We start from the raw sequence: 26,969 nt of genomic DNA on the forward strand, positions 1-26,969 counted from the left end.
TTTCTATTTTGTGTTGTCGAAATTAAAAATGCTATCAGCATTTACTTAACCTTGACTTGTTCCAATCCTGTTCAGGGTGAGTAAACAATGACAGAATTAGGATTTGTGAGTGAACTATCAATTTAAGAAACAAAAATCTCCCAGCTCAAGCTCAAATCGGACCAGACATTAGTTTAGTTTAACACGAAATTCATCTGGCTTGTAGTCGAACTGTTGAGTTACGGTATGCTGACTGATTTATGACTTGGTGATTGTTTTAACTGCAAAAATTCGATGTGTAATCAGTATTCAAATTCTAAAGAAGTTATAACTCCAACAGAAGCCTTTTTTTCCCCTGACAACAGTTAAGACTCTGCGTGTGTGCTCCTGTACATCACCACTTTGAATGCTAGAGAACACATTACTGATAAAACGTATAGCTGAGTACAAGCCAATCTGGATAAAAGCATTTGCCAGAAGCATAATGTAATTTTGCATAATATAATGTAGCATAATTTGTCAAGAGGTTACCACAGTGCGTATTCCCTGTAATGTCCAATTTCAATCTCTGCACAGTCAAATGCAATCCAAAATTTTAAATTTTTTTTATTTTTCAGGATCAGCTTTCAGCAGATATGTACAACTTCTTCTCAAAGGAGGCAGACTATGCCCGCTACTATGTAATGGTAAGAAGCCTTTTGTTTGTCATCCGCTGATTCAATAACTCAGTTGCTATGTTTATCCCAGTTCAGTTCCATGTTTATTTTGCCCATTGTTCATTCTGCTGTGTGTCAATGTCTGCTCTGTTCTCAGTTATTAGAGGCGCAGGCGGATTACCACAGAAAATCTCTCACCTTGCTCGAGAGCGTCCTGCCAAACATTCAGGCTCAACAAGGTGACGACACACATTCTTGATGTTTCTAAGAACCTAAAAATTATATCAGTGAAACCTTTTAGTGAATAATGGGCAAATGTAAAAACACACTGCATGTTTTTGAATTACTGGCGACGTGCACAGTGCTGATAAATAAAGTTGTCATTCACTTTTTAGTGCTTAATACTGTTTTACACACACTTCTGTAATTTATAGGAGTAACAACCAGTGTTGGGTAAATTGCTTTAAAAAAGTAATGAATTTCTTATTACATAATTGAAGTTGTTTCTAATTACTTATTACTCTGTCTGAAAAGTAATTTATTTACCAAATAAGGATTTATTTTTTACTCAATACATCACAATATGCCACAATTTTGTAACAGTTATATAAAATGAAACGTTTTTCCTTCTAAAATCTAGTCCAAATCTGGTCTTTAAGCTTTATTTTAAAAAATAATACTTAAGCATTTTAATAAAAAACATAACATTATTTAGTTAAGAAACATAAATACTCAGCAAAGAAATTTTTTAAAAATATAATATTTTTAAAACATGAAACTTTCAAATCAGTAACACCGTTTTTATTGACTTTTTTTTTTTTTTTTTTAATTTAATTTGTTGCTAATTGTTGTAATGGGCCTATTATGCAAAAATTACTTTTTGTAAGGGGTTTAAACAGTTGTGTGGCAACAGTGTGTGAATATAGCCAGCCTTTATGGTAAACAATGATTAATTCTATTTTTTACAATCACGCCTAATTAAAAACTGCAGAAACACTTTTGCTGAGGACGTACAGTACTCATACTATCTACAGTTCCCTTGAACCGTGCTGATGCACGCCTGTCCCCCCTTCCCTCTCCCCGGCCTGCACTCACATTGCATCCGAGCCGGAGCATGCTTAAGTCAACGTGATGCGCTGCTCAGTTTAACTGAAGAGAAGCGCTCTCGTTCAGCACAGTGGAGATTGCTTTAGTTATATCGTTTTAGTCGTTTGGGATGCAGTGACACACAGTCAAATATTTTGCTGAACAGATCAGTCAATTTTGCCACTCATAAATAATCATAAAAGTCCTCGTGCTGCACGGATAAGAGATTTGCTGAAGGTGGAGTTGACGTGCAGGGAGGGGGTTTGCGTCTTTAATAAAATATGACAGCTCGCTTTCATTGAACAGTAAGAATGATTTATAAATCCATATGAAACAGTCCCTTAAAGTGATGTCGCATCTTCAGTTTTGGGCTCAGGCACGCTTTGCACTCACACTACAAACGCACCACGCCAAAGCCCAATCAAACCGTGCTCTGGCACACCTCTTCCAACCACACTAGGGCCGGCCAACTGAACCTCTCCTGAGCCCGATTCGGAGCACTCTGCGCCCTGACATTCTGCCTTTGTACATGACATCCACAGCAGGAAAGCCTCACCCTTTAGCGACAATCTCTCCTTCATTAGCTTAGACAGCCCTGAGTGAGAAGCAGCCTCCCGCCAATACAGTTTTTGCACTGTATCTGCTGAAGATCTAAATGATTAATTATAAATGTGGAGTTTTGTCTCCAGAAATGACCTTGATCTGATTTTTTTTTTTTGTTGTTGTTGACATTTTCAGTTTTTCACAGAGATAATCTTAGACATGTTTTTGAATCTGCTGCTTTGGTGACACACAGGCTTATATATCCCTGCCTTCTTTTTAAAAGAAGTGCTGGGATCACAGTCTCGTGTAAATTTAAAGCGACAGTCAACAAAATGGTTGAAAGCCTAAAAGGGGTGCTTTCAAAGAGTAAAAAAAATATTTGTGTGATATTTAGTGCTAAAACTTTACATATGACATCGTGACAACAAAGACTTATTTTACATCTTGTAAAAAGAGTCATGAAAGCTCCCCTTTAAGCACATGCAATTTCTTGCCAGATGTAACCTTTAGTTGAAAATAAAACAAATATTCTGCAAAACATATTTACATAACAAAAAGTCAAATTTCTCTGCTTCTCTGAATTAATTTCTAAAGAACTGCTAAATTTAATTGCAGTATTTAAGGGAAGTACATTATAAGTAACTTTAATATGTTTAATAATGAATAGTAATCAGTGGTTAAGTAATTTAATTACAGTAAGTAGTTACCTTGTAAATGATTACATCTAACCCTGTTGACAACCTCATTGAATTTCAAGTAGTGAGAAATGCATTTATAACAAATCCAAGCAGTGAGTAGAGAAGCAAAGTGAACATACACTGTTATAAATGATTAATAATACATATTAAATACGTGTCAGTTTTTTATGCACAGAATGAAAAGTGTGACTTCTTCAAATCTTCACTCATTTATGTTGCCAGATCTTGCTTAAAAAAATGCAACCAAGAGCAAGTCAAAAGAAATCCAAACTACTTGCATTGAAAATAAAAGGAAAAGGTCATGATGACCAATGCATCTGACTTAAACATCGTAGCAGTCATACTAGCTGTTCGTATAAGACTGACATCTCATAGTTACTTTTGAAGCATCTATTGACATTGTAGAATTAAGCTTAGAATGTCTCTCTCATCATGTTTTTTTTTTATTATTATTTTAAAAAATTTCTTTTTTTGTATTTTTTTGTACTTGACCGCTTTCAAAAGTTACAGACCTCAATTTGTCTGGTTGTTTTTTTACTGCAGCAAACAAACTTTTTTTTTTTTTTTTTGAAAGTTGAAGACATATTTGAAATAATGTTATTTGCTATCGGAAAGTTATGTTTTTGTTAACACAAAGTTGCTATACAACAGAGACATGCATATTCAAGGCCAAAGTAGCAGACGCTGAAATGCATGTGGTTGATTTCAACGTTATGGCCATTCAAGGTAGAAATACGCAGAACAACTTTTGTGTATTGTAATTTTAAAAAAAAATTATAAAAATGTTAGATTAAAATATAAACACATTTAGGAAAAGTCAGTGTACTATAGTTATAAGGGTCTTATTTTAACAAAGATACTCAAATATAAAAAATACTAAAATCAAGTGATAATGCCTCAAGAAAATGTATTGTTTTATGAGACAAGTCTAAACCTCAAACATTTTAGAGGCCCCTAGCATAATGTTGTTTAGTTGCTATATTAGTTTGGTCAAAAACAGTGGAATGACACTGTTATCATTCTGGGGTCAGCTATCCCTTTGGAGAAGATTGTGTACTTAGTGTCATCATTTTTTTTATGTCATCCTCAAATTGTTCTAAACCATTTCTTTAATCTGCTGAGCACAAAAGAAAATATTTAAAGAATGTTGAAAACAAACCGTTTTGCTTCCCATTGAGTTTCATTTGATCTGTTTACTGTAAATAAGTTGGAAATCAATGGGGACCAAATCATCAAGAACATTCTTAAGAATATTGTTTATCTTGCACAGAAGAAAAAAAAGGTATTCGGGTTTGAAAAAACATGATTTTTATGGGATTTTCCTCACTGTTTACTCCAAGGAGTCCACGGGGTCTTAAAAAGTCTTAAAATGTCTTAAATTTCAAAAACTACATTTTAGGCCTTAAAGTCACAAAAATTTTGTCTTGTAGGCCTTTAATTTAAACAATTTTAAAAGCTAGGTCTTAATTGTAATTTCTTTATGAAAATTTACCTAATCGTTTCAACGCATCCAATCACCAACAATATGAAATCTCAATAAACCTTTTAACAAAACGCTATTTATAATATATACTATAACAGTTTGTTTTGCATACATTTAGTTTATTTACTTTTTATTTTTAAAGAGTTTTTTTTATTTGCATGTATACAACAAGGGTCTGTTTGTTTTGACACATTATTTTAAATATATGGCTAAGAAATAACTCATTAAAATTCTTTTTTGATGGGGCAAGTAATTAAATTCTGTTGGGCCATTTAAAAAATCCTTAGCAATAAGCCCTATATAAGTCTAAAATTGATTTCTTGATGGTCCTAAATTCTTAAATGTAACTTGGTGAAACCTGCAGAAACCTTGTTTCTGAACTTTGTTAAAAAAAAATTCGGTTGAACACTAAGATGATATTGTAAAGAATGTTGAAAATCAACAGCCTTTGACATCCATGACAGGAAGACAATTTCCGATGTAAGTCAATATCTAAACTAGTCAAACTTTACTTTTTTGTATTAACAGAAGAAAGAAATTCAAATAGGTCTGAAAGAAGTGGAGGATGAATTTAGGATGACAGATTTTTTTTTCTACTCCAAGCTAGATGTTTCAGACTTCAGTCGTTCAAGACATGGTTTTGTGTATTTATGACCATCTTAATGTACATGTATCAGCTGAAAATAAATTTAGCCTGATGTTGTTTCCGTGTGTTTTTTTTTTCCTGTGCAGTCCACTCAGGCGCTTAATTGCTTTCATTCATATTTGTGCCTGTAAAACTAGCACTTAAGTGCTATAAATTGTTGTTGTTGTGATGTTTTCCTGCGGGCACACATGAGGCAAACAGACTTGAGATCCCAGCATGTGAACCATGAGTAATACTTCTCACACCTCACCCACCTGGTTAATTTGCCTTTTTCAGAAACAGTAAGAAAACAAAAAAGAGGAAAAAACTGCTTGAAGAGTGGATGTCACAGCAGGACACAGTGTTTAGTTTATCTTGAAAGTAGATGAAATCTTCGTCTGCAAATCTATTGTTTATTTTAATAATCTGTACAGATGATATATCCAGTCAGCATTTTTTTAAATTAAGTTTTTATTTCTGGACAGACTCATGGAGTGAGAAGCCAGCGTTTGGGACAGCTCTGGACGAGCACCTGAAGCGCAGCAGCAGAGAGATTGCTCTGCCCATAGAGGCATGTGTCATGATGCTACTGGAGACTGGAATGAAAGAGGAGGTACATGAAATATATTAGAAAATATTTTTGCATAATTTACTATGATTAAGCATGGGACAATATTCAGTTTAAAATTCAGTTTACCGTTTCAAAATATTATAAATGTTTCCTAAAATAAAATATATTGTGTTCAATGGTGGAAAATGTGTTTTTGTTTTTCCCCAGACATTTAAAAAGAACTTATTTTAGAGCAGTAATCTCAATATTGTGAAACCGTGATATTTTTATCCAAGGTTATCATACCCTTGATAACTTATACTAGCCCATGCCTAACTGCGGTATAAAGATGCAGGAATGTTTAATAAAAGAGTTAGTTCACCTAAAATTAAAATGACTCCATGATTTACTCAACTTCAAGGCATCCTTCACACTTTGTTCTGGCCTCTGGCTTTTCCGGCTTTTCTTACCTTACAAAACATTCAGTTCAAGTCAGAATTACTAGCTCTCCTGAATAATTAGCCCCCTGTATATTTTTTTCAACACATTTCTAAGTGTAATAGTTTTAATAACTCATTTCTGATAACTGATTTCTTTTATTTTTGCATTGATGACAGTAAATAATATTTGACCAGATATTTTTTAAGATACTAGCATTTAGCCTAAAGTGCAAGTTAAAGGCTTAACTAGGTTAATTATGCAAGTTAGGGTAATTAGGCAAGTTATTGTATAATGATGGTTTGTTCTGTAAAGACTATGGAATAAATATTGCTTAAGGGCTCTAATAATATTGACTTTAAATGTTTTTTTGTTTTTTTTTTACAAAATTAAAAACTGCTTTTACTCTAAATAAAATAAGAATTTTTCTTTTTGAAAAAATATTATCAGAAATATTATGAATTTTTTTTTCTTCTGTTAAACATCATTAGGGAAATATTTGAAAAAGGGGAAAAATAATTAGGAGGGCTAATAATTTTGACTTCAACTGGACCTTAAAATGTTGCGACTGATCAATCTGAATCAAGTATTACAGGCAACCTTGTAGGAGTGTCAAAATTAATTGTTTCTTTAGTGCACCACAGTGTAGACATGAACAGTTCGGTTTCGGTTCAGTTAGATACTAACCGGTTATTGCGTACTGAAGTCATTTATCTCAAATGCGCAATATTGCGAAAGGTTACTATGGGGAGGGAGGCGAGTTTTGTTTGAAACAATTCAAAAATGTTTTCTTTGAGCAGATCAAATTAAATGTACAGATCATATATCTGAATGCTTGTATTAAAGGACAAAATTGTATTACAAATACACATAAAATGTATTTATGAATATTACATTTTATTACAAAGATTCTTGTGCTGTGAAGTAAAATATATAATTGTTTATGGAAAGCGTCATTAATCAAACCAAATCGATGGCATGATAATCATAACCAAACCAAACTATGAGAGTAATGTAGGTACACACCTCTACAGCCTTGTAATAATGATAAATCTCGCATTGTTGATCTGCCACAGTCATCTTTTCCAGTCCATTCAGGCAGGTCCAGTCTATTGAATCTTCTAATCTATTCAAGGCAGATCAATGAATGTTTTCAGTTGTTTACATATCTAAAATGTTTGAATTATCAAAAAATATGATATTATTGTTTTGGCAATGATCAATCAAAACAAAACTTTAGAATCTTGATAGGATCATTTTGGGACTTTGCTGGCAATGTAAATATGCCTGTATGCTTATTCTCCAGGGTCTGTTCCGCATCGCAGCAGGAGCCTCTAAACTGAAGAAGCTGAAGGCTGCTCTGGATTGCTCCACCTCACAGCTGGAGGAGTTTTACTCAGATCCACATGCTGTTGCTGGTACGGCCTGTTCTGTTAGTGTATCAGTAATATGTCAGTCAAACTTAATAAATGGTGATTTCTAACTATGCTCTCTTGGTTTAAGGGGCACTGAAGTCGTATCTCAGAGAGTTGCCTGAACCTTTGATGACTTACCAGCTGTATGATGAATGGATACAGGCCTCCAAGTAAGCCATCTAACTGTGGTTTACACTAGGCTTTAAATGAAGTTTGTGTTGTTCATTTGTGTTGCACTTTTGTTTTGTCAAGTGTTCCTGACCCAGACAAACGATTACAAGCTTTGTGGGTTACCTGCGATCAGTTACCAAAAAACAACAAGGCAAACTTCAGGTGAGCTTCTAATGCATATGAATGCGAAGACAAATAGTGGAGAATAAATATTGTTTTAATTATGAAAAATAAGTTATGAAATGATTGAATGATGAAAATGAACGATTTTCTTAAATTTAAGTGTTTTTATTTTTTATTTTGATTTAGGTATTTATTGTTTACCAATATGTTTGAAACGTATGCACATACACTACCGGTCAAAAGTTTGGGATGAGTCTGGTTTAAAATGTTTTAAAATAAGCTTCACCTGCTCACCAAGGCTGCATTTATTTCATCAAAAATACAGTACAAGTTGTAAAATTGTTAAATGTTATTGCACTATAAAATAACTGTTCAAAAGTAGTTTATAATTGAATTTAATCATATATTCTGTTAATTTTAAAGATGAATTGTCAGCCTCATTACTCTAGTCTTCAGAGTCACATGATCATTTAGAAATCATAATAGAAATAATAATAATAATAGTAACAAAAACAATAATGACCGGAGTAATATATATTTTAAAATTCCCTTTAATAAAGGCCGTCTTGATGAACAGAATAATTACACACACAAAAAAAAACACTTTTGTAGTGTATGTCTAATCCAACACACAGATACACACCACATATATTGTGTGTAATGTTGTATGAAATGTATTTTGTTTTTAATTGTGCTTTAAATAGAATAAATAAAATTCAAACAATTGTCAGTGAAATCAGTGAGAAAACAAAACAACAAAAAATGCATAATTTTCATAATTGAATAATAAAATATTACAAATATTTTTAATGGTATTTTTCAGATGCTTAACAAATATTGTTTTTAATATGTTTTATATAATACACACACACACACACACATTACTATGAAAACTAACATTAAAATATTGGTTTGTCTTATTTTTATTGTTATTCAATTATCCATCTTCAGTAATTAAAGTTAATATACAGTCTATTACAATATAACAAAAAGTCAAACAATTCATATTGTTGTTATTAATATTCATTATTAATAAACAAAACAACAATTGCTTGCAATCAGCAGATCACTGCCAAAACAATATTACATTTCATTGTATTTTTATAATTTAAAACCTTGACATGTATAATAGTATGTTTATTAAATCAGCATTTCATCAAAAAAAAAAAATCATTTGCCATATACCATATGTTCAAAGTTACTACAAATGAAGAGTTCAGGTGCAAAACCCTTTAAATCCATCAGACCTCTTTTCTTGTAAATGAGCATTTTCTATCGGTCTCCACTGATTAGGTTCAGAAGTTTCATTTATATGTAATGATGAGGTTATTAGCTTTTAAATAAAATACCTTTTTTTTTTTTTTTAAATGACACTTTAGACAATTCTTTGGTTTTTAACAAGGTAGATTTTCTTTTGCATCAAAACCAGCTAAATCTGCGTCTGTTTTTTTGTTTGTTTGTTTGTTTGTTTGTTTTTTGTTTTTGTTTTTTGCAAATCTATCTATTGGAATAAGACAATGTAATTAATTGAAAATCACTAAAGATGCAAATAGAAATTATTTTACCAAACATAAAACACATACTCAAACCACTTAAAATCAAAAATACATAAATTAAAATGGTCAAGTGGCAGTTCATTCCGCTGTGATAAACCAGGGAAAAAGCAGAAGGAAAATGAATGAAAGAAATTTGTCAGGTAAGTGCATTATTAAATAAAATTAAACTTGACATTAATTAAATTTTACAATCTGTTGTCATTTCTGGTATTTGAGATTTAGATTAAATGTAAGTAGAGCAATGTAAACATTGTAAACTCAGCTTGGTAGATTCAAACAATGTAGTCTAAAAATATGGTGAAACATCAACATCTGTGCATTGTCTATTAATATAAAAACTAATCATGCATATAGATATTATGAAGTAATATAAACAATGTATAGTTTTATAAAAAAAAAAAAAAATTAATAGCTTACATAAGCAAATAAAACACAAGGTAGGCCTACTGTGCAAAAAAAGGGGATGCCTTGCAGACAATTATCGAAGCTGTCATTCACAAGCTGTCTTGTTTTTCCTCATAGCATCCCTGTGGGATAAAAAAATCGACATCGTAACTTCGTCTTTCGCGAAATGGAGTCGTTTCCGTTTAATGTATAGTAAATCGGACTCATTTAAAGTAGCGCCGCTGCGCAAACAACAATATGAATGCATGCTACACTTCCAACTGTACATTATGTTTTCTTTTTTTATAATGCACAAAGCTTTGAGGTAAGGTACATTTTCATTTGCCATCCACTGACAGTCAGACAGGGATAAAACTGTCTCCTCATAAAAGCCGGCGTATCAGTGCACTGCTGCATTGGAAATATATTATTTGATTTGCGTCTTATCATTGGTTCTTGGCTTATAGCGCTTTTGCTATCAAAGGCAAGTGGCATTCAGAGACTTTTGCCAACAAACTGTTATTTCTGAAAGCGCTGACACTGGGATTTGGATGATTAGAAGCAAATGTATTTGTTAATGGTGTAGTACCTGCCTAAAGCATCCACTCAATGTCATTATCTCATTTTTGGCGGAAATGGTGTTAAGCGGCTTTTGCATCTGAACTCTTTAATTAAATTCCAGATTTAAAAAAAATATTTTTTTTATTTTCAAGTTTAACTTGTTTCTCTTCTGTTTGGCAGATATCTTGTTAAGTTCCTCGCTAAACTTGCACAGGAAAGTGACGTTAACAAGATGACGCCCAGCAACATCGCCATTGTCCTTGGACCCAACTTACTGTGGGCCAAAACTGAGGGGTAACAATATTTTGCAAATGCAACAAACACATTATCATCCTTCATTGTATCCTTTTAAAAACACAGTCTATCTACTCTCAGGAGCCTAGCAGAAATGGCTGCTGCAACCTCTGTCCATGTGGTTACTATAATCGACCCCATCATCCAGCATGCGGACTGGTTTTTCCCTGAGGGTATGTGCTGTAAAGCTGTAAATGTCTTAGTGAAAGAAAGCATCTCTATCACTTTTAAGATGAACCTGTTTCTTGTTATTCATTTAGATGTGGATTTTAATGTATCCGGCATGTTTTCGATGCCCGCACCCCTGCCAAACAATGTCAATCACCTGACGCCGCCAGATTATGACTCAGGCACCATAGAGAGAAAGAGACCTGGCAGTATGGTTGGTCCAGATGGGGATATGCCCCGAAGAGACAGGTAACATTTTACACCAAAGTGTTTGATTCTCTAAATCAGTTACACTGGTTATTTACTCATGCTTCACCAAGATCAATCCACTTTAATTGAGCAATTAAAAAAATTGATCAAATTACACTCACATAGTACTGGGCGATTTATTTTGTACGATTATTTCAAATTAATTATTAAATTGTAACTAAACATAGCATCTGTTACCATGTTTTGTTTTGTTAGCAAAAGTGTAATTTAACAAATACTACAAAGCACTAGAGGGCGCTTGTTAAACTCTCTGTCTGTTAAATAAGGAAAGGATGTAAAAGTAGTAGTTTGATAAAAAAAAAAAAACATGCGCTGCGCCCCAATTCACGTACTTATACTGCACCCTAGAAGTATGTACTTTTTGTGGAGGAAAAGTATATATTTTTGAGTATGTAACAGAAGAGTATGCAAGCTTTGGGACATACTACTCGCTCTTTAACATATCGTTATGTTGCTTAGTTAAGTCCCCAGTCAATCATCTCGAAACATCATCCACATTTCTTTCATATTTAATTTCGTACCTTATTGGAGAAGCAGCAGCGGGCTAATTTGCCATTAACAATTTTTTCATGCAGAGAAATCTCCTCAGGTCTTTGGATAATTATGGATTGAGAAGTTAATGTCCAAACAAATCTTGATAGAAGTTCACATTTTTGTTACAGATGAAATATGATGCGGAAAATGCAATTGAACTATTTTCCTGTGGGCTAAATATTGATTAATGGTCATTCAAACATCTTTACCGAAGTCTTGGTCTCGTACGTCCGCCATGTTTGTGGTTTATTTACATTTTTCACTCGTGTTTGTAGTTCTAATGCAGGGTTTCCTCTGTGTCTTAAAAGTCTAAAATGTAAAAATCTAATTATTAGGCCTTAAAAAGTCTTAAATTCGCTGTTCTAGGTCTGCAATATTTTTGCATTGGCCTTATTTTTACGATTTCCATGTAACACTACATCTAATGCTCATTTAAATTCTTCTTTGTTGTTGTTGCTTGGTTTTTGTGGTGGTGTTGTAGTTCTTTAGTTGACTATTTCAAATGTAATTTGTGGTATTACAACTACAAATGAGACCAACATGCAATAGCCAATCAGCTTTCTGTTATTGAACTCAGTGCGCGCGGCAAATGTGACGTCATCGCAGAGTTTGTGGAGGTTTGCTTTGGGTGCGCGTGACTGATTTTGGATGGCAGAGCACACAAAATGTTTTGAGACACGAGCAAACAGTTTCATTTGAGTTAAATATAAATCGCTTTGAAGAGATTTTGTCTGAAACGGGTACGACTGTACAGACACCTTTATGATCCATCCAAATGAACAGTAATTCTTAGCTAGAAATTGCAACAGCAGTGGGAAATGAGGAAAGTTTTTGTTAAAAAGTTTGGCAAAACCTGAGGGATAAGTTTGTTAAAGCCAAAAGAGTCCAGGTACACAATTACAGAATATGTTTTTCCACCAGTTGTAGGTTTTACACTGATCTATATATTACAGTTTTGAATTTAAAACAATTTAATAGTTACAAAACCAAAATGAAGTAATAAATTATGTCTTTGATAACTGGAAAAGAATACTTGAACCTATCGGTTTACAATATACTGATGCTGTTTTTCTAAGCATCATTGGTGATAATGATCAGGAATGTTGGAACTTTATTGCATTTTTTAGCTTTCAAGTCGAGGACAGAAACTAACCAGCCAGTAATGTGTGAACTGTTGAGTGGGCAAAATAAAAATAAAAAAGTCAGTATTTTTTTATAAATTTCTTTTGGTTTTATCCTTTCAAAAACAAATCATTCTTTCTGTAGTCATTAATATTTAACTTTAATAGGACTGTCTGAGATAGTGAGATAGAAGTGATGCACCAACCAGCTTGAATGGTTATAAAAATCTTTACAATCATTATAATAAATTATAAAAAATAATAAAAAATAATTTGTTTAAAAATTTTGAACAATATTAATGATATGACTAAGTTCCGGAAACTTCCTACTTCTCTGTTTATCCAATTGACTTTACAGTGGCTTTCCTTTGACCGCCCCTGTAGTTTTAAAGAGTCTCGTCCGTTTGAGGTGTGCGCGCAGTCAGTGAAGGTGTGCAATGCGGTGCCAGGCGAAAGTATAAATCAGCCTTAAGATGTTAGTTTGTTTTTTTCCTGTAATTCAGTGATGCATCTAACCTGTCTTCAGTACTGTTCAATTTGAATACATTTATTTTGCCGCTAATTTTGTTATTCTTTGCTCTCACGTGTTTTTGATATTGTGATGCAGGTCTTAAATTTAATACTTAATGGTCTTAAAAAGGACTTTAAAAGTCTTAAATTTGACATGATGGTATCTGCAGCAACCCTGTGATCAAATTCACGTCCATCGCACAATGTATTATGGGCAATATCATCGTTTAGAACATGAAAGCTTCTACACTTCAAATTTTTACCGGAAATAGTAAACCATCCGGGAGCCTTTGGCATACTATTTTCAACATACTATGGTTTGGGAAATACTAGTTCTATTTTCGAGAACTATTTAGGATGTATAGTTTGCGAATTGGGACACACAAGTGTAACAGATCTTATGTCCTATTACATCTTTTAGTTTTGAATAAGATTATGTATATACAATATTGTCTTCCTTGTGCAGTCTCATTTGAGATCCTGTAAAATATACAAACAATGTAGAAAACAAAGCTCGACATCAACACATTTACATAAATCATGTGGAATTAAATTTTTTTTAGCCTGATAGTTTTCAGTTTTTCATTTCGCCCAGTGCTGCACTCACCATTAACCTCTCAATAATTGTTTGTTCTACTGATAAATTATTGCTTCCCCCTATTAACCCTTCAATGTTTGTGTCAGTGGGATTTCTACCTGTGCAGTTTGCCCTCTTGGTTTCTGTGGTGTCGCTCTTCTGGGAACTTATTAGCACTAGTGGTGTCTTTGCTGTCTCCTCTTTCTGTAGCTCTGCTAATAAATTAATGGACCACAATCCTCGTAGAGGCAATACTGTACCTAGAAAGCAGCACGCTTCGCCTGCCTTCCAGCCTCCGCTGCCCCCGGTGGAGGCTGCGGGTGGTGCAGGGGGTCAGTCCACAGCTGAACTCCTGCTCCAGCAGCCTGCGCAGGTGGGTCTGGGCTTAGAGAACTGCCAGCCTGGGGTGGCACTGGGGATGGCTGCCCTGGCAGCAGCACAGCAGCTTCTAGCACAGCATACTGAGGAGATCAGGTAAGATGCCTGCTGTGTGCCGGGCCGGTGCAATGCATGAATGAAGCAACCCTGCATGCACATGGAGTAGCTGTAGAGGAGAAAAATTGAGCTTTCCAACTCATTTTTTTTTGTATAGTTGTTTCCATTATTGAGTTGAATGATCAGTTATTTAAATTTCCGTAACTAAAGGTGTCTAATTATTTTCATTTATTTTCAAAATATGTAGATATGATTACAATTCTGACTTTTCTCACAATTCTGAGTTTAATTAAGTTTTTCTTGTTGGCTGGAGAATTGCTAGATTTAAACTTGTATTACAAGTCAGAGTTCTGAGAGTTGTTTTCTCTGAATTGATATGGGCATTCACGCTCAATAGTTTCTAAATTATTAAATTAGTTCCAGTCATCTTTTTCTCTTCAATGAGTGGGTTAAAACAAGCTTTCATTCATAGCAGTTATTGCCTAAAATATATACAGTTGAATATTATTATTATTATTATTATTTTTATTATTATTATTTCCCAAATGATGTTTAACAGAGCAAGGAAATTTTAAGAGTATGTCTGATAGTATTTTTTTCTTCTGGAGAAAGTCTTGTTTGTTTTATTTCGGATACAATAAAAGCAGTTTTAAATTTTTAAAAACCATTTAAGGACAATATTATAAGCTCCTTAAGGCTATATTTTTATATATATTAGTCTACAGAACAAATCATCGTTATACAATAACTTGCCTAATTACCCTAACCTGTCTAGTTAACCTTATTAACCTAGTTCAACTAGTGACTTTAAATGTCACTTTAAGCTGCATATAAGTGTCTTGAAAAATATCTAGTAAAAGTTATATCTAGTTATTTACTGTCATCATGACAAAGATAAAATAAGTCAGTTATTAAAGATGAGTTATTAAAACTTGCATGTTTATAAAAGAGAAGAAAAAATCTTCTGTTCGTTAAACATAAATTGGAGAAAAAATAATCGGGGGCTAATAATTCTGACTTCAACTGTATATAAAGAATAAATTTTACTGGGGTATTACATAATAATAGTTATGTACTTTTCCGGTTATTCCAAGCTGTAAATTATTTTATTCGTAAACTAATTGTGAGAATACAAGTTGCTGTTTTATACAACTTAATGTCAAAATATTCCATCGGAGAAAGTTGGAGTTTGCATGCTGCAGAATAAATATTAATAAATGAATATTATTAATTTTTGTTGATTGACTTTTCTGTCTGTTTGTTTAACAGTTCAAAGAGCCGAGACTCTGCATCCACTCCTCCTGCTCAGAGAAATGGCACTGGAGGCTCAGGACAGCTGAGTGTGGGGACCCCTGTGGCGGGATCTACAGGACCCAGTCCTCACATGACACGCAGAGGTTAGTGGACTTGCCTTAAAAAAAGGTGAAGGCCCAAAATATACTCACTACTCAATGTACTTGGGCCCAATCCCAATTCTACCTCTTAGCCCTTCCCCTTACCCCTACCCCTCGTTTTGCATGTGAAGTGGTAGGGGTGTGCCAATTCTCTTTATCGTGAATGATAGTGCTAAGGCATAGGACTATATACCCCTTCGAACATAGATTTTTCAGGACCACACTTGAAACCAATGGGTAAAAAATTTTTTGTCATTATTACGAATTTTAATACAATTATAACCTTCATGCTTAAAAAAAAAAAAAAGAAAAAAAAAAAGCTAAAATAAAAATGCCTAAATTTTGCTGTCTACAATCCCTAATAAAAATTCTTGTATAGTAGTCCATCAACATTCTGTCACTAGATGACACTTGAATATTCTGTCAGAACTGTCTTGTGGCTGGGAATGAGCTTTTTACAGTGTCTGCCATAATCTCAATGTCTTTTTTTCTGTGTTTACATAAATGGCCACTGTGTAAATGCACAGTACAGTTACGATCCTATTGCCACATTATAAAGGATAAATACCATTAAATAACACAACTGAAATAACTACAGCAGTCATGATCTCATATGAAGCAAGAGATCACAATGACATATGATGATGTGTGCAGGTGTTTTAGTGGTGTCCCATTTCTTAGGGGTAAATTTTGAAGGGGAGGGGTACAAAAATAGAATCGGGATTGGGCCTTTATATCAAACAATGAAAGTGCAATCACAAAATAAACAGAATCTAAACAAAAGTAAGCAGCAGCCCCTCACAGACGACTGATGAACAGACATAAACAAAACAGCAGCATACACTGGCCCAGGCCTGACCTTCTCTCTTCTTTTACTGACATTTCTCCTCCCTTTCCTTTCAGAAAGGAAGGAAGATGTAATCTTGGAATTGGATGTTTATAACTTGCATTTGACCAAATGCATTAACATATGCTAAGGCAGCTGGAAAACATCCAGTAAAACTTTGTTTACTGCATTAACTGTATTAACAAATTGAAAGTTGTAGTGGTATTGGCATGTTGTTCTTTTGTTGAAAGATTACTTTTGTCCTTATTTGTTAGTGACTTTTGATAAAAGTGTGAATGACTATGTGAATGTAAATGTCCAAGCAATTGTGATATAGTGAATAATGAAGAAAAAAAACAATATTTTGTGTTTAGTAATTATGGTTATTCTTAGGTATTGTGGGCATAGTTTGTAACTTCAGCATGAAATCCAAACAAATTCTTTGTTTTAGTCGGATTTTTTGTATTTTGAATTCATTATGTCAAGGCCTTTATATGATGAGCTCAACTACACTAGTACTGCTAACATGCAATTAGTTGTTTAAGGTATACAAATGCTGCAGGTTGCTCATATTTCAGTGTAAACTTGTTTCTGTATTTGGTGTTAAAATAGTTTTTTAATCTCTCATTGCAGTTTTTATATTATGCCATTAAAAGTTAAGACAAAATATAAATAGTATTCTTTAAAAAAAAAGGTCATTTTTCACAGTATTTTTCACAGAATTAAGAAAGTCTTATTTTATTTTTTTTTATGGATTAAAAAAACCCCATATATTTCTAAATTTCTCTGTATACACTAGTATCTTGTGAAAAACTAGCTAAACATTATGTACTGTCATCATGGCAAAGGCAAAAAAATACTTATTAAAACTTATGTTAAAAAAATGTATTGAAAAAATCTTATATCTGTTGAAAACAATTGGGAAATATTAAATCAGAAACTCAGAAATCAAATTTCACAGCAAAGGCTAATAAATCTGACTTTATGTCTAACAAATCAAGGTCATCTAGCACATTTGAGTTTAATTTTGAATTAAATAAAATTAAACTCTGAAGGGAAAATATGCAGAAATGTGCAAGAATTAATAGAAGTGTAAGGCCTTTATATTATGAGATCAACTCAAAACGGCAGAAAGAGCTTATATTAAATTGCCTTTTACTGTATATTTCTAGGTACAAAGAAGCCTGCTCCAGCTCCACCTAAACCAGCCAACCCTCCACCAATCCAACCAGCCAATCAGCCCGTTCCACAACAGACCCAATCAGGCACCCCTCAGTCCTTCAGCCCGTCCCCTAGACCGCTTTCCAGTTACTCTCCAACCAATCTGAGCCCCACACAGACCCAGGCCCAAACCAACACCACCCCACGCCGCCACTCCAGCAACCAGCCTCCCATTCAGGCACCCAACCACCCACCTCCACAGCCCCCGACCCAAACCACTCCACCTCCCCAAACCGGCATGCTTGGTGACCAAGCTGAAGACCCCTCGCCTCCACATACCCCCACCCCACCGAGCACCCCTCCTCCCACAGCAGTCTTCCAGGACAGTCCTAGTCCCACCGCGCCTCCGGTGTTCCAGTCAGGGTCGCTTCCACGCCCCAGGCCTGTGCCCAAACCACGCAACAGACCCACTGTCCCCCCTCCGCCTCAGCCTCCAGCCATAGGAAGTGACAGCAATGGAATTTGCAGCGCTGCCTTCAAAACAATGGGTGAAGCTCTTTTATTTCCCTCACACTGTAGGCTGCTGAGTAACAGGCTGATTGTTTGTGTTTCTGTGAGCTTTCAGTGAACACCACAACTGAACAAACAAAAAGCTGTGTTTACTCGCAGTCATTATGAAATTAAAATATGCAGAATATTATTTTTATTGAATAGTGGTGTAACAATGTTTTGCAAGGCGCAACGCAATTGTTGCTTGCTAGTTTTCAGCTCGGCTAGTTTCACCAAAAGTTGTTTTGACGTTTTCCAGCACGGTGTATAAATAGTAAATGCATTTGCGCTCATTAGTGAGCTTTTTTTAGTTTATTCATGACAATTTTCTTTTGTATAATGTTGTTATTATTAGCAGTTTTATTTATTATATCCATATTTATATTTGTTTTATTAAAAACAAGCTTAGATTTGTCCACCTATCAGGTTTAACCATATAGGGCACAGCATGTGTATTTGGAAATAACTTTTTTTTTGACCACTCTTCGTTAATATTGTTCATAACATTGTTTATTGTTCTTTGTGCTTAATAATTTGTGGAAACATTTAGAATAATTGTAACAATAATTATGTCGGGCTAAATATTCAAATAAATAATAGATTCTGCTGTCTTCGTTTGTTTTGAAAACACAGATTTCTTTACAATCAACTTTGGATATCTTTTCTGTTGGAGATACTGTTGTCTTAAAAAAAAAAAAAAAAAAACTTTAATAAAACATCTTACACAAACCCAAGGAGCGATATAGTCGAAAATTTTAGCAGTTTTATAACCTTGACTTTTCCAAAACGCGACATACCTTGAAAACGATTATCGTCCTATGCCTAGTTGTAGCTACACGAATACTATACATAATGGGTTAATGTTTAGAATACAGTGATGGCCATATTCATTTAAATTGTAATTCTACTGATGTTCTGAACAAAAATATTATTTAAATTAAATATAATTTTTTTCTGTAATTACTGTACGAAATTACTTAACTTGTGTAGTTTATTCATAAAATTATCATTTATTTTTAGATTATCACATTGAATTCTATCAGGAAGTCAAATGATCAATCATTTTTACTTGTGCATGTAGGATTAATAGTGTTAGTTCACACAAACATTCAAATTGTGTTATTAATTCTCATCTTCATTTTCTTCCAATGCTTTGAAACTTTTGTTTATCATCAGAATTCAAATGAAGATATTTTGAATGACATCAGAGAGCTCCCTCATCCTCTATTTACAGCAATAGTCTAGAGTAGGGCTGGGCGATTTGGCCTAAAATTAAAATCTTTTTTTAATTGAATTACCTCGATTACAATTAATGAACGATCATTTTATTTATTGATTTATTTATTTTTTTTGCCTTACAGTTCACTGACTGGTTTTGAAAAAGAAATATGCTCAAATATTAAGTAAGGAATTCTTTAAATGGTGCATTACTTGAATTTAAAGTTTTTGAAGGAAACGCACACTATCAACTATCTATGATCGTTCATCAATGTTGAACAACTAAAATCAAAACACAATACCTAAAACGAACAGTCACTTTTTTTGTAAAATAAATAACTTCAGCATTTGCATAAAGGTTATGCGACTGCATGAAGGCTGTGGTGGATCATGTTTGTGCAGAGCAGTATAGTATAAACAGGAAAAACTATTGACTGTATAAACAGAGCAGGGTTATGTGAGTCCGCACACTGTAGAGAAAATGATAGAAAAAATTAGATCGATTACAGGTTCTGAATGTTGGTTTCAATTACTTTTCGATTAATCGTCCAGCCCTATAATCTAGAGACATTAGCCCCTTTCACACATACAGACCTTTCCGGAAAATTACCGGCAATTTTCCGGAAAGGTTGTATGTGTGAACAGGTCCTTTTTGAAAATACCGGTAAATTCGTTCTGGCTATTTTCCGGAAAGAGAAGTTGTAACATTACCGGCAATTTGCCGGAATGCTGCGCTGTGTGAACGCAGAAGGAAGATTTCCGGAATAAGCTCGTGCACGTCTAGAACGTGCTGACGTAAGACTTCTGCTTTAGCCAATCACAACAGTCAGACGCATTTACGTCCGCGCGGTTTGTGAGAATAAAAGCCTTTGAATATTTTTCCAGACACATTTAGCTGCTAGAAGTTAGTCAGATCACGTTTATATGTTCTTCTTAATGCCAACTGTGCAAATAATCATCGATAAGATGCTTATGATAAGCCGTTGTTTGTTTACCTTCAAGCTTTGCGTGTGCCCATGAAACAGCCTGTGAGCGTCAGCACACGCACATATTATGAACATCTCGACATGCGAATATGATCCAGTGAAAGTTGTTTACAATATTGATCATCAAAAGAGTTTGTAATTTAGTCAAATGTTTACAAATACAAGCGCAGCCGTTTAAAGCTCATTTGTGGTGAATGATGTCAGAATTTACCGGTATTTTGGAATGGATGTGTGAATGCTCTTTTCCGGAAAATTTCCGTAACGTCCTCGCCTGTGTGAACAGCGCTTTTTTCAATATACCGGTAAAGTCGTTCCGGAAATTTTCCGGATATTTACCGGTATCACTGTGTGAAAGGGGCTATTCAGTGTCCAGAAATGGAACTAAAAATATTGTCAAAACATTCCATGTGAAATCAGCAGTTGTTCTTCAAAATCACTTTGTTAAACTGTAGAATTGAATTTTCAACATCAAAAGGCAACAGAGCAAAGATCAAGATCCCATAATGCAATTCAAAACTGTAAATGAACAGAAAACACTTGTGAATCACGAAATACAGAAACTTAATGAAGAGATATTTCTTGCGGTGTATGGAAGATGAGAGAGCTCTCTGATTACATCTAAAATATGGTCATTTGTGTGCTGAAGATGAATAAAGGTCTCAGGTGAATTAAACGACATGCAGATGAGAAATTTACAACACAATTTTCATGTATGGGTAAAAACCCTTTAAAAAAAAGAACAATATGTGTAATAGTAACAGTTGTTAAAGTTGTAAAACATTGTTTGAAATGTACTGCATTTCCAATCATTTGGTTCTGCTCACCTCTAACTGTTGACCTGTATTACTATTATCAACCAGATAATAGCCAGACTTGAGAGGCAGATTTGTAACCTATTTGTGTCTTGCAGAATCGGGGATGACATTTAAAGCAGTGGGTCGAGCTCTCATTCCGGACATCGCAATTGAGAAGCCTGTAACTCACCTGAAGGACGCAGACCTCGACACAGAGAGCACCGTACTGTAAAATATGGCCTTCACACAAACAACTGCTCCCTTAACCAAAGGTTTGATTAAAGGGCTGCTCTACTCGACCATTACCAAAGTGTTCATCACCTTGGCTGTACTTCTGCAACCCCCTTCGCTTAAGACAATCAACAATCCCAGTGGCACCAGGGAAACCGATGCTTTGTGATGTAGCACGTTTATTCCAATCTGCCTTTTCATTTCGGATGGTGGCGAAAATAAAAAGAGCTGTATTGCATGAGAGGAACTGGGATTGAATGGTGATGGGTGAAAATGGAGAACAAGAAAATAAGCGGATCGTTTCGAGGTACTTGGAGGTGATTCTTAAGTGGCCTTAGCTAAACAAGCAAACACTCGAATTAAAAGGTGAAAGACACTAAATGAAAGCAGCACAACTGTGGCTTTATGTATAGCTCGTGACTGCAGGTCTCCAGTCAGCTTATACACTACATTCCTTGTTTTCATTTGCCTTATTATTATAATTATTATTATTTTACTTTGGATAGTAACGTGCAGTACTTTGGTTGAAGGTCTATAAATGCCGAATGATTCATTTTCAGTGGGAGCTTGTTTCCGTCATAAAATTTAAAAAACAAAAGGTTTTTTTTTCATGACATTTCAGTTTTTCTATTGTGCAAATTTATATCTCATCATTCAGACTTTGTATATTAGCACATGTGTTTTGAATTAAGTCTAAATTGTGAGATATACAAGTAGCAATATGAGAAATAAAGTTGCAATATAAATATAAACTTAAAAGTTGCAGTTCATTAAGATAATGGGAGAATTGTGAGACATAAATAGAATTTTAAGAAATAAAATCACAATTTGAAGAAATAAAATGCAATTTTTCATAGTATGATGAATTGCAAAATTTTTTTTTTTGCGCTGTATGTACATATATACCACAACAAAACTGAGAATTGCAAGTATAGATTAGCAGAACTAGGATTTTTGTTCTCACAGTTGCAAATGTTTCTCAAGTTTGCCCTTTTTTCGAGAATGTTTTGTGAACACTTTTAATAACTACACACTATAAACAATTTATTAAGCATTAGCAAATAGTGAATTCATTATCTGTTAAGCATTAACTCTACATTAATAAATGTTAGTAAGCAGTTTATAACTGCAGCTACAAATGAATTTTCTTGACTTAAAACCACATTTATAATGAGCTTAATAATTGTACTTTCATACTTAATAATTCGTTTTTCATTACTAAATTAAGAATTGCTTTTTTTACAAACCAGTTATTTAAGCATAGTTGGTTGTTTTTTTTAAGGTCTTTCAGAATGAATTATGTAAATAACTAATTAACTATTCAAATTAACATTTTATAATACTTATTATTCAGGCATATACTAATAGTTGAGTTAAGTTTGTTAATAAATACTTTATTAACTCAAATTCTTCCAGTTTTGTTGACCTAATCTAAATTGAGGACTATGTATCCTTTATAAATCCCTTATTAATGACAATTAAAGGCTCAGTTATATTCTAAACAGAAAGAAAAGACAACATTATTCATTCCTATTCGTTTGAAGATCCACAAATGAAACTGTACTTCAAATAAAAAAAAATTTATCTTTGCAAGCGTATCTAAAATCAAATGACAGTACATTACTCATTACTGCAACTTATTATGTTGTTGAATTATTAGTTGTTATTTTATCGTTCCATGTTGTATTTTGACATTCCTGTTATTCAGCAATGTTTAAACCTTACAGGAATTTAACTTTTTAGATAATATTGCAAAGATTATTGTTCATTTGATACCAAGCCTTTAATTGTCATCTATTAGAGATTTATGAAGCATAAATAGGCCTTACTTTAGATTAGGTCACAAAACTGCATGAGGTCGAATTAATAAAGCATTTATTAACATAAATAGTAAACATTAATATGTGCCTGAATTATAAGAGATATAAATGTTGATTTCAGTAGTTTAATAATCATTTACTCACTCATTCTGAATGATCTTAAAAACCTCCAACTACTCTTAAATACAACTGGTTTGTAAATAATGCAATTCTTAATTTAGTTATGGAAAATAAATCATTAGCAAAGTATGAACGTACAATTATTAAGCACATTATAAATGTGGTTGTAAGTCAAAAATTGAGCATTTGTAGCTGCAGATATAAACTGCCTACTAACGTTTAGTAATGTAGAGTTAATGCTCAACAGATGATGATTTCACTAGATGCTAATGCCTAATAAATGATTCATTGTGTTTAGTCATTACGAATGTTTTATTTAACTCTTTGTTTATTATCACAATTTTGAGTTTATATCTTGCAATTCTGATTTTTGCTTTTTTTTTTTAGGATTGTTTAAATCTCAATTCCCCCTTAATCGTGATCATGTCTTTTAATTCGGACTTTTTCTGAATGTGCGGCAAATAATGAGATAATTGAGATAAAAAGGTTCTTCGTGGTTTTCTGCCCTTTGTGTCTGATGGTTCATAATTTTAGGGCATTAATATGACTGGACCTGAATATATTATATAGTAGAGCACTTCTCAGCTATGTGTAAATGTAATTAGTGCGTATGTAAAAGAGGCCATTTGTTGGAGGTCATTTGAATGCTGAAATCAGTTTGTTTGTATTTTTCTTCGACATGGAAAAGGTCAGATTATGTGCTTTAGTGATATTCTGCTATGAAAACATTGTTATGGATTTGTTTGTATTTTCCCTGGCCTTGACAAGGATAGTTTTGTATTTTCTTTTACCCTAGATAAGGTACCAAAAGTGAGGGGAAATGTGCCACTTGGATGTTAATCTTAGCTAAGAGCAGACATCATTGCTTACATTTTTTCCCTCATCTCATATTTTATAAATTCTCAAAATCATTTTCAGCAAAAGAACTATATTGATATTGTGATTTAACAATTTAAATGAACCCCATTGGGGCTTATTATCAGCCTGTCACTTTAATTTTTTATTTTTGATACATTATTGTTACAGCTTGCTCATATTTACTGCTTGATGCTCCCTTCTTCAAGGATAAAAAAACATCCAGCATATACACATTATCCTTAACTTTCATGAGAGAAAAATGTAGGCGATCATGCTCACTGTTAGCTTTTTCTTTATCATGTTTCCTTGCCTTTACCATGCTGCCTTACCCAAGTACACTTACAAGAGCTATTTTACCATGGTTTGGAGAGTAAACTGACTTCACACTTATGAAACTGTAAATGTTGATGGTGCATTTGAAGTTAAGAGGCTTCATGTCAGAAGACTTTACTGAAAATGATAAAAAGGCTTTGTATTAATGCTTCAAAGTGGAATAAAAAACAAAGAAGAAATTGTGACAATGGTTCTTTGTTTAGTAGTTTTATTTATTTTTTTCATCACGATAGCAGCGGTGTATCAATATACTGTAGGTTATGCAAAAACAACAGAGTGAAGATCAAAATTAGGGAATCATTTGTAAACGCTTGTTTTGTTTTCTCCATTACTAAAATGAAAAGAAATTGTAATTGTGGATTTACCATGCTACAGAGTTTTACAAAATATAAATACATGTTTAAAAGCCAGTTCTACAGCAAGAAAATGTTTTCAAGAGATTTTCAATCAGGTTTAGATCTGGACTCCAGACTGCCGTTTTATTATTTCAGCTTCAAGGAACGCTTATGGGCCTAACTCATTTGCTTTTCACAAACAACAAGACTTTTTTGGTGAAAAATTTTGTTGCAAATCACATTAAGGGTAATTTTCACATGTGCTGAACACTCCTGAGTTGTTTGAAATGCTTGAGTACAATGAGAATGTCACAATGGTGAGGTGTTTGGGTTGCTAGAGATGGTTGTACGTTAAAATCTCAGTAGAGCAGCAGTTTCTGGATTAACCCAGATCAGCCCGTCTGCCACCAACAACCATGCCACGGCCGAAGTGACTTTAATCCCCTTTCTTCCCCATTCTGATGCTCGGTTTGAACTGCAGCAGATCATCTTGACCATGTCTAAGTAAAGGTTTATATAGCACATTTCCCAGACATTGAGTCACAAAGTGCTTTACAATAAGAGAAAACAACTAAAAGAACACATGACAATAAAAGAAGACACTTTAAAACATATTAAAATGAATTAAAAATCCAAATACAGAAACACTTATACTGTTAATTAAAATCTTGACCAAAAAGGTGCGTCTTTAAATGCTTTTTAAAAAGATAAACTGATCCCAGAGTTCTCAGTGCTAGCGGGAGAGAGTTCTAGAGCCGTGGGGCCACCACACAGAAAGCACTTTCACCTTAGTCTTAAGACGAGTGCCTAAAGCTGCGGTCACACTGGACTTTTCTCCCCATAGACTTCCATTCATATGCACGCAAATGCATCAAACTGGTAATGCAAGGTCGTGCGGCAAGTTTCGCAGTTCACTGTGATGGAAAGTTCAAAATTTGTGAACTCTGACCTGCGAAATCCCATCACATGATTGTGTGAGACCAATCAAAGATCAAAACATCACAGAAATTTAAAACATGGAGCAATCGCTTGCTTTTTTAATGTCTAATCATCTTGTTTAATCCTGCCCCTTTTCGCAGTGCCGCACAACAGAATTTCGCAAGCTCAAACTCTACTGTGCCCCAAATAAAGTGAATGTTGAGTATATATATGTATGTTTGTGTGTATGTATATACAGTTCAGAGCTTGACATTAACTTTTTTGATTACCAGCCACTGTGGCTAGAAGATTTCCAACATTACTAGCCACTCGCCATTTTCACTAGCCACACTTTTCTTGTTGGGAAAATATATTTTATATGCTTAAATTTGACTTTGACATGCTAAATTGACTTGATTTAGGTGTTGTGTTATGTCTACATGCCTTCTCATTAGTTTAACTTCTTATATGTATTGTGTATTAGCTTGCACAGTGTGCATGAGTAAATGAGTTGTCGCAATGCAATCAGTTTTTATTTCACATAACTTTTCAGGACTCAAAATTAAGGATTTAACAACCAGACCAAATAAGTATTTCTTAGCCACAATTTTTTTATGTCAAAACAAGGAAAATATAGCTTTGTAGGTGCACTTTTTAATTCAACAAAACTTTTCTTAAAAAAAAAAAAAAACATTTTATTAAAAAAAAAAAAAAAAGAAGTATTGTAATCTATTTAAAATATGCACAGTAATCTGTCCTGGCTGAAAGTCCCAGATCACCAGTTAGCTACACAAAAATGGGGAGTTAATCTCCCATTAAAGCAATGTTGTTGTAAACAAATATAATTAAACCATATTAACCAAAATAACTAAGCAAAAGAAAGCAGGTGAAACACACCGTGTGTAATAATGAAAGGATGATCACATGCACACGGTTAATATAGGCCTGTTAATAATCTGTTCAAAAAATAATTAAAATTACAGCAGTGACTGCTGCTGCTTACAAAAGAATAGGTGTATTTTTAAAATCTTGAGCTCTTGAAAGCAGCAGGACTGTGGGTGCACGATCATCGCTCTTTGTGCAGTCTATTTCAAAGGGAACCGATCGCACCAGTTGTGCTTCTTCTAGGCACGGTTGCTTTGCGCAAGTAAATGGGAGTGCGCATCACATCACCTGTGTGATTATCCTCTCGTTCGGTATTTACCTTCTTTTTTTGCTGTTTTGCTTGCACGAACAGTTATTTTTGTCA

At 33.9% G+C, this 26,969-nt stretch overlaps 1 protein-coding gene across 2 annotated transcripts in view; it reads left to right on the forward strand.

Annotated features, from left to right (window-relative positions):
* arhgap17a (Rho GTPase activating protein 17a) overlaps positions 1 to 22,460 on the forward strand; it is a 70,654-nt gene extending 48,194 nt beyond the window's left edge. The window contains 13 exon segments of one of the 2 annotated variants that reach the window (NM_001017592.4): positions 597 to 665; positions 793 to 874; positions 5,556 to 5,683; positions 7,365 to 7,476; positions 7,562 to 7,643; positions 7,726 to 7,806; positions 10,449 to 10,562; positions 10,644 to 10,735; positions 10,823 to 10,979; positions 13,953 to 14,216; positions 15,447 to 15,574; positions 17,570 to 18,106; positions 21,222 to 22,460. In NM_001017592.4, coding sequence (NP_001017592.3) covers positions 597 to 665; positions 793 to 874; positions 5,556 to 5,683; positions 7,365 to 7,476; positions 7,562 to 7,643; positions 7,726 to 7,806; positions 10,449 to 10,562; positions 10,644 to 10,735; positions 10,823 to 10,979; positions 13,953 to 14,216; positions 15,447 to 15,574; positions 17,570 to 18,106; positions 21,222 to 21,337 — 1,962 coding nt within the window. In that variant the 3' untranslated portion in view covers positions 21,338 to 22,460. 2 annotated transcript variants of the gene reach the window in all.
* The last annotated feature ends 4,509 nt before the right edge of the window (positions 22,461 to 26,969 follow it).

This window comes from Danio rerio, chromosome 12 (genome assembly GCF_052040795.2).
Source record: "Danio rerio strain M-AB ecotype USA chromosome 12, GRCz13ab, whole genome shotgun sequence".
Lineage (NCBI taxonomy): Eukaryota > Metazoa > Chordata > Actinopteri > Cypriniformes > Danionidae > Danio > Danio rerio.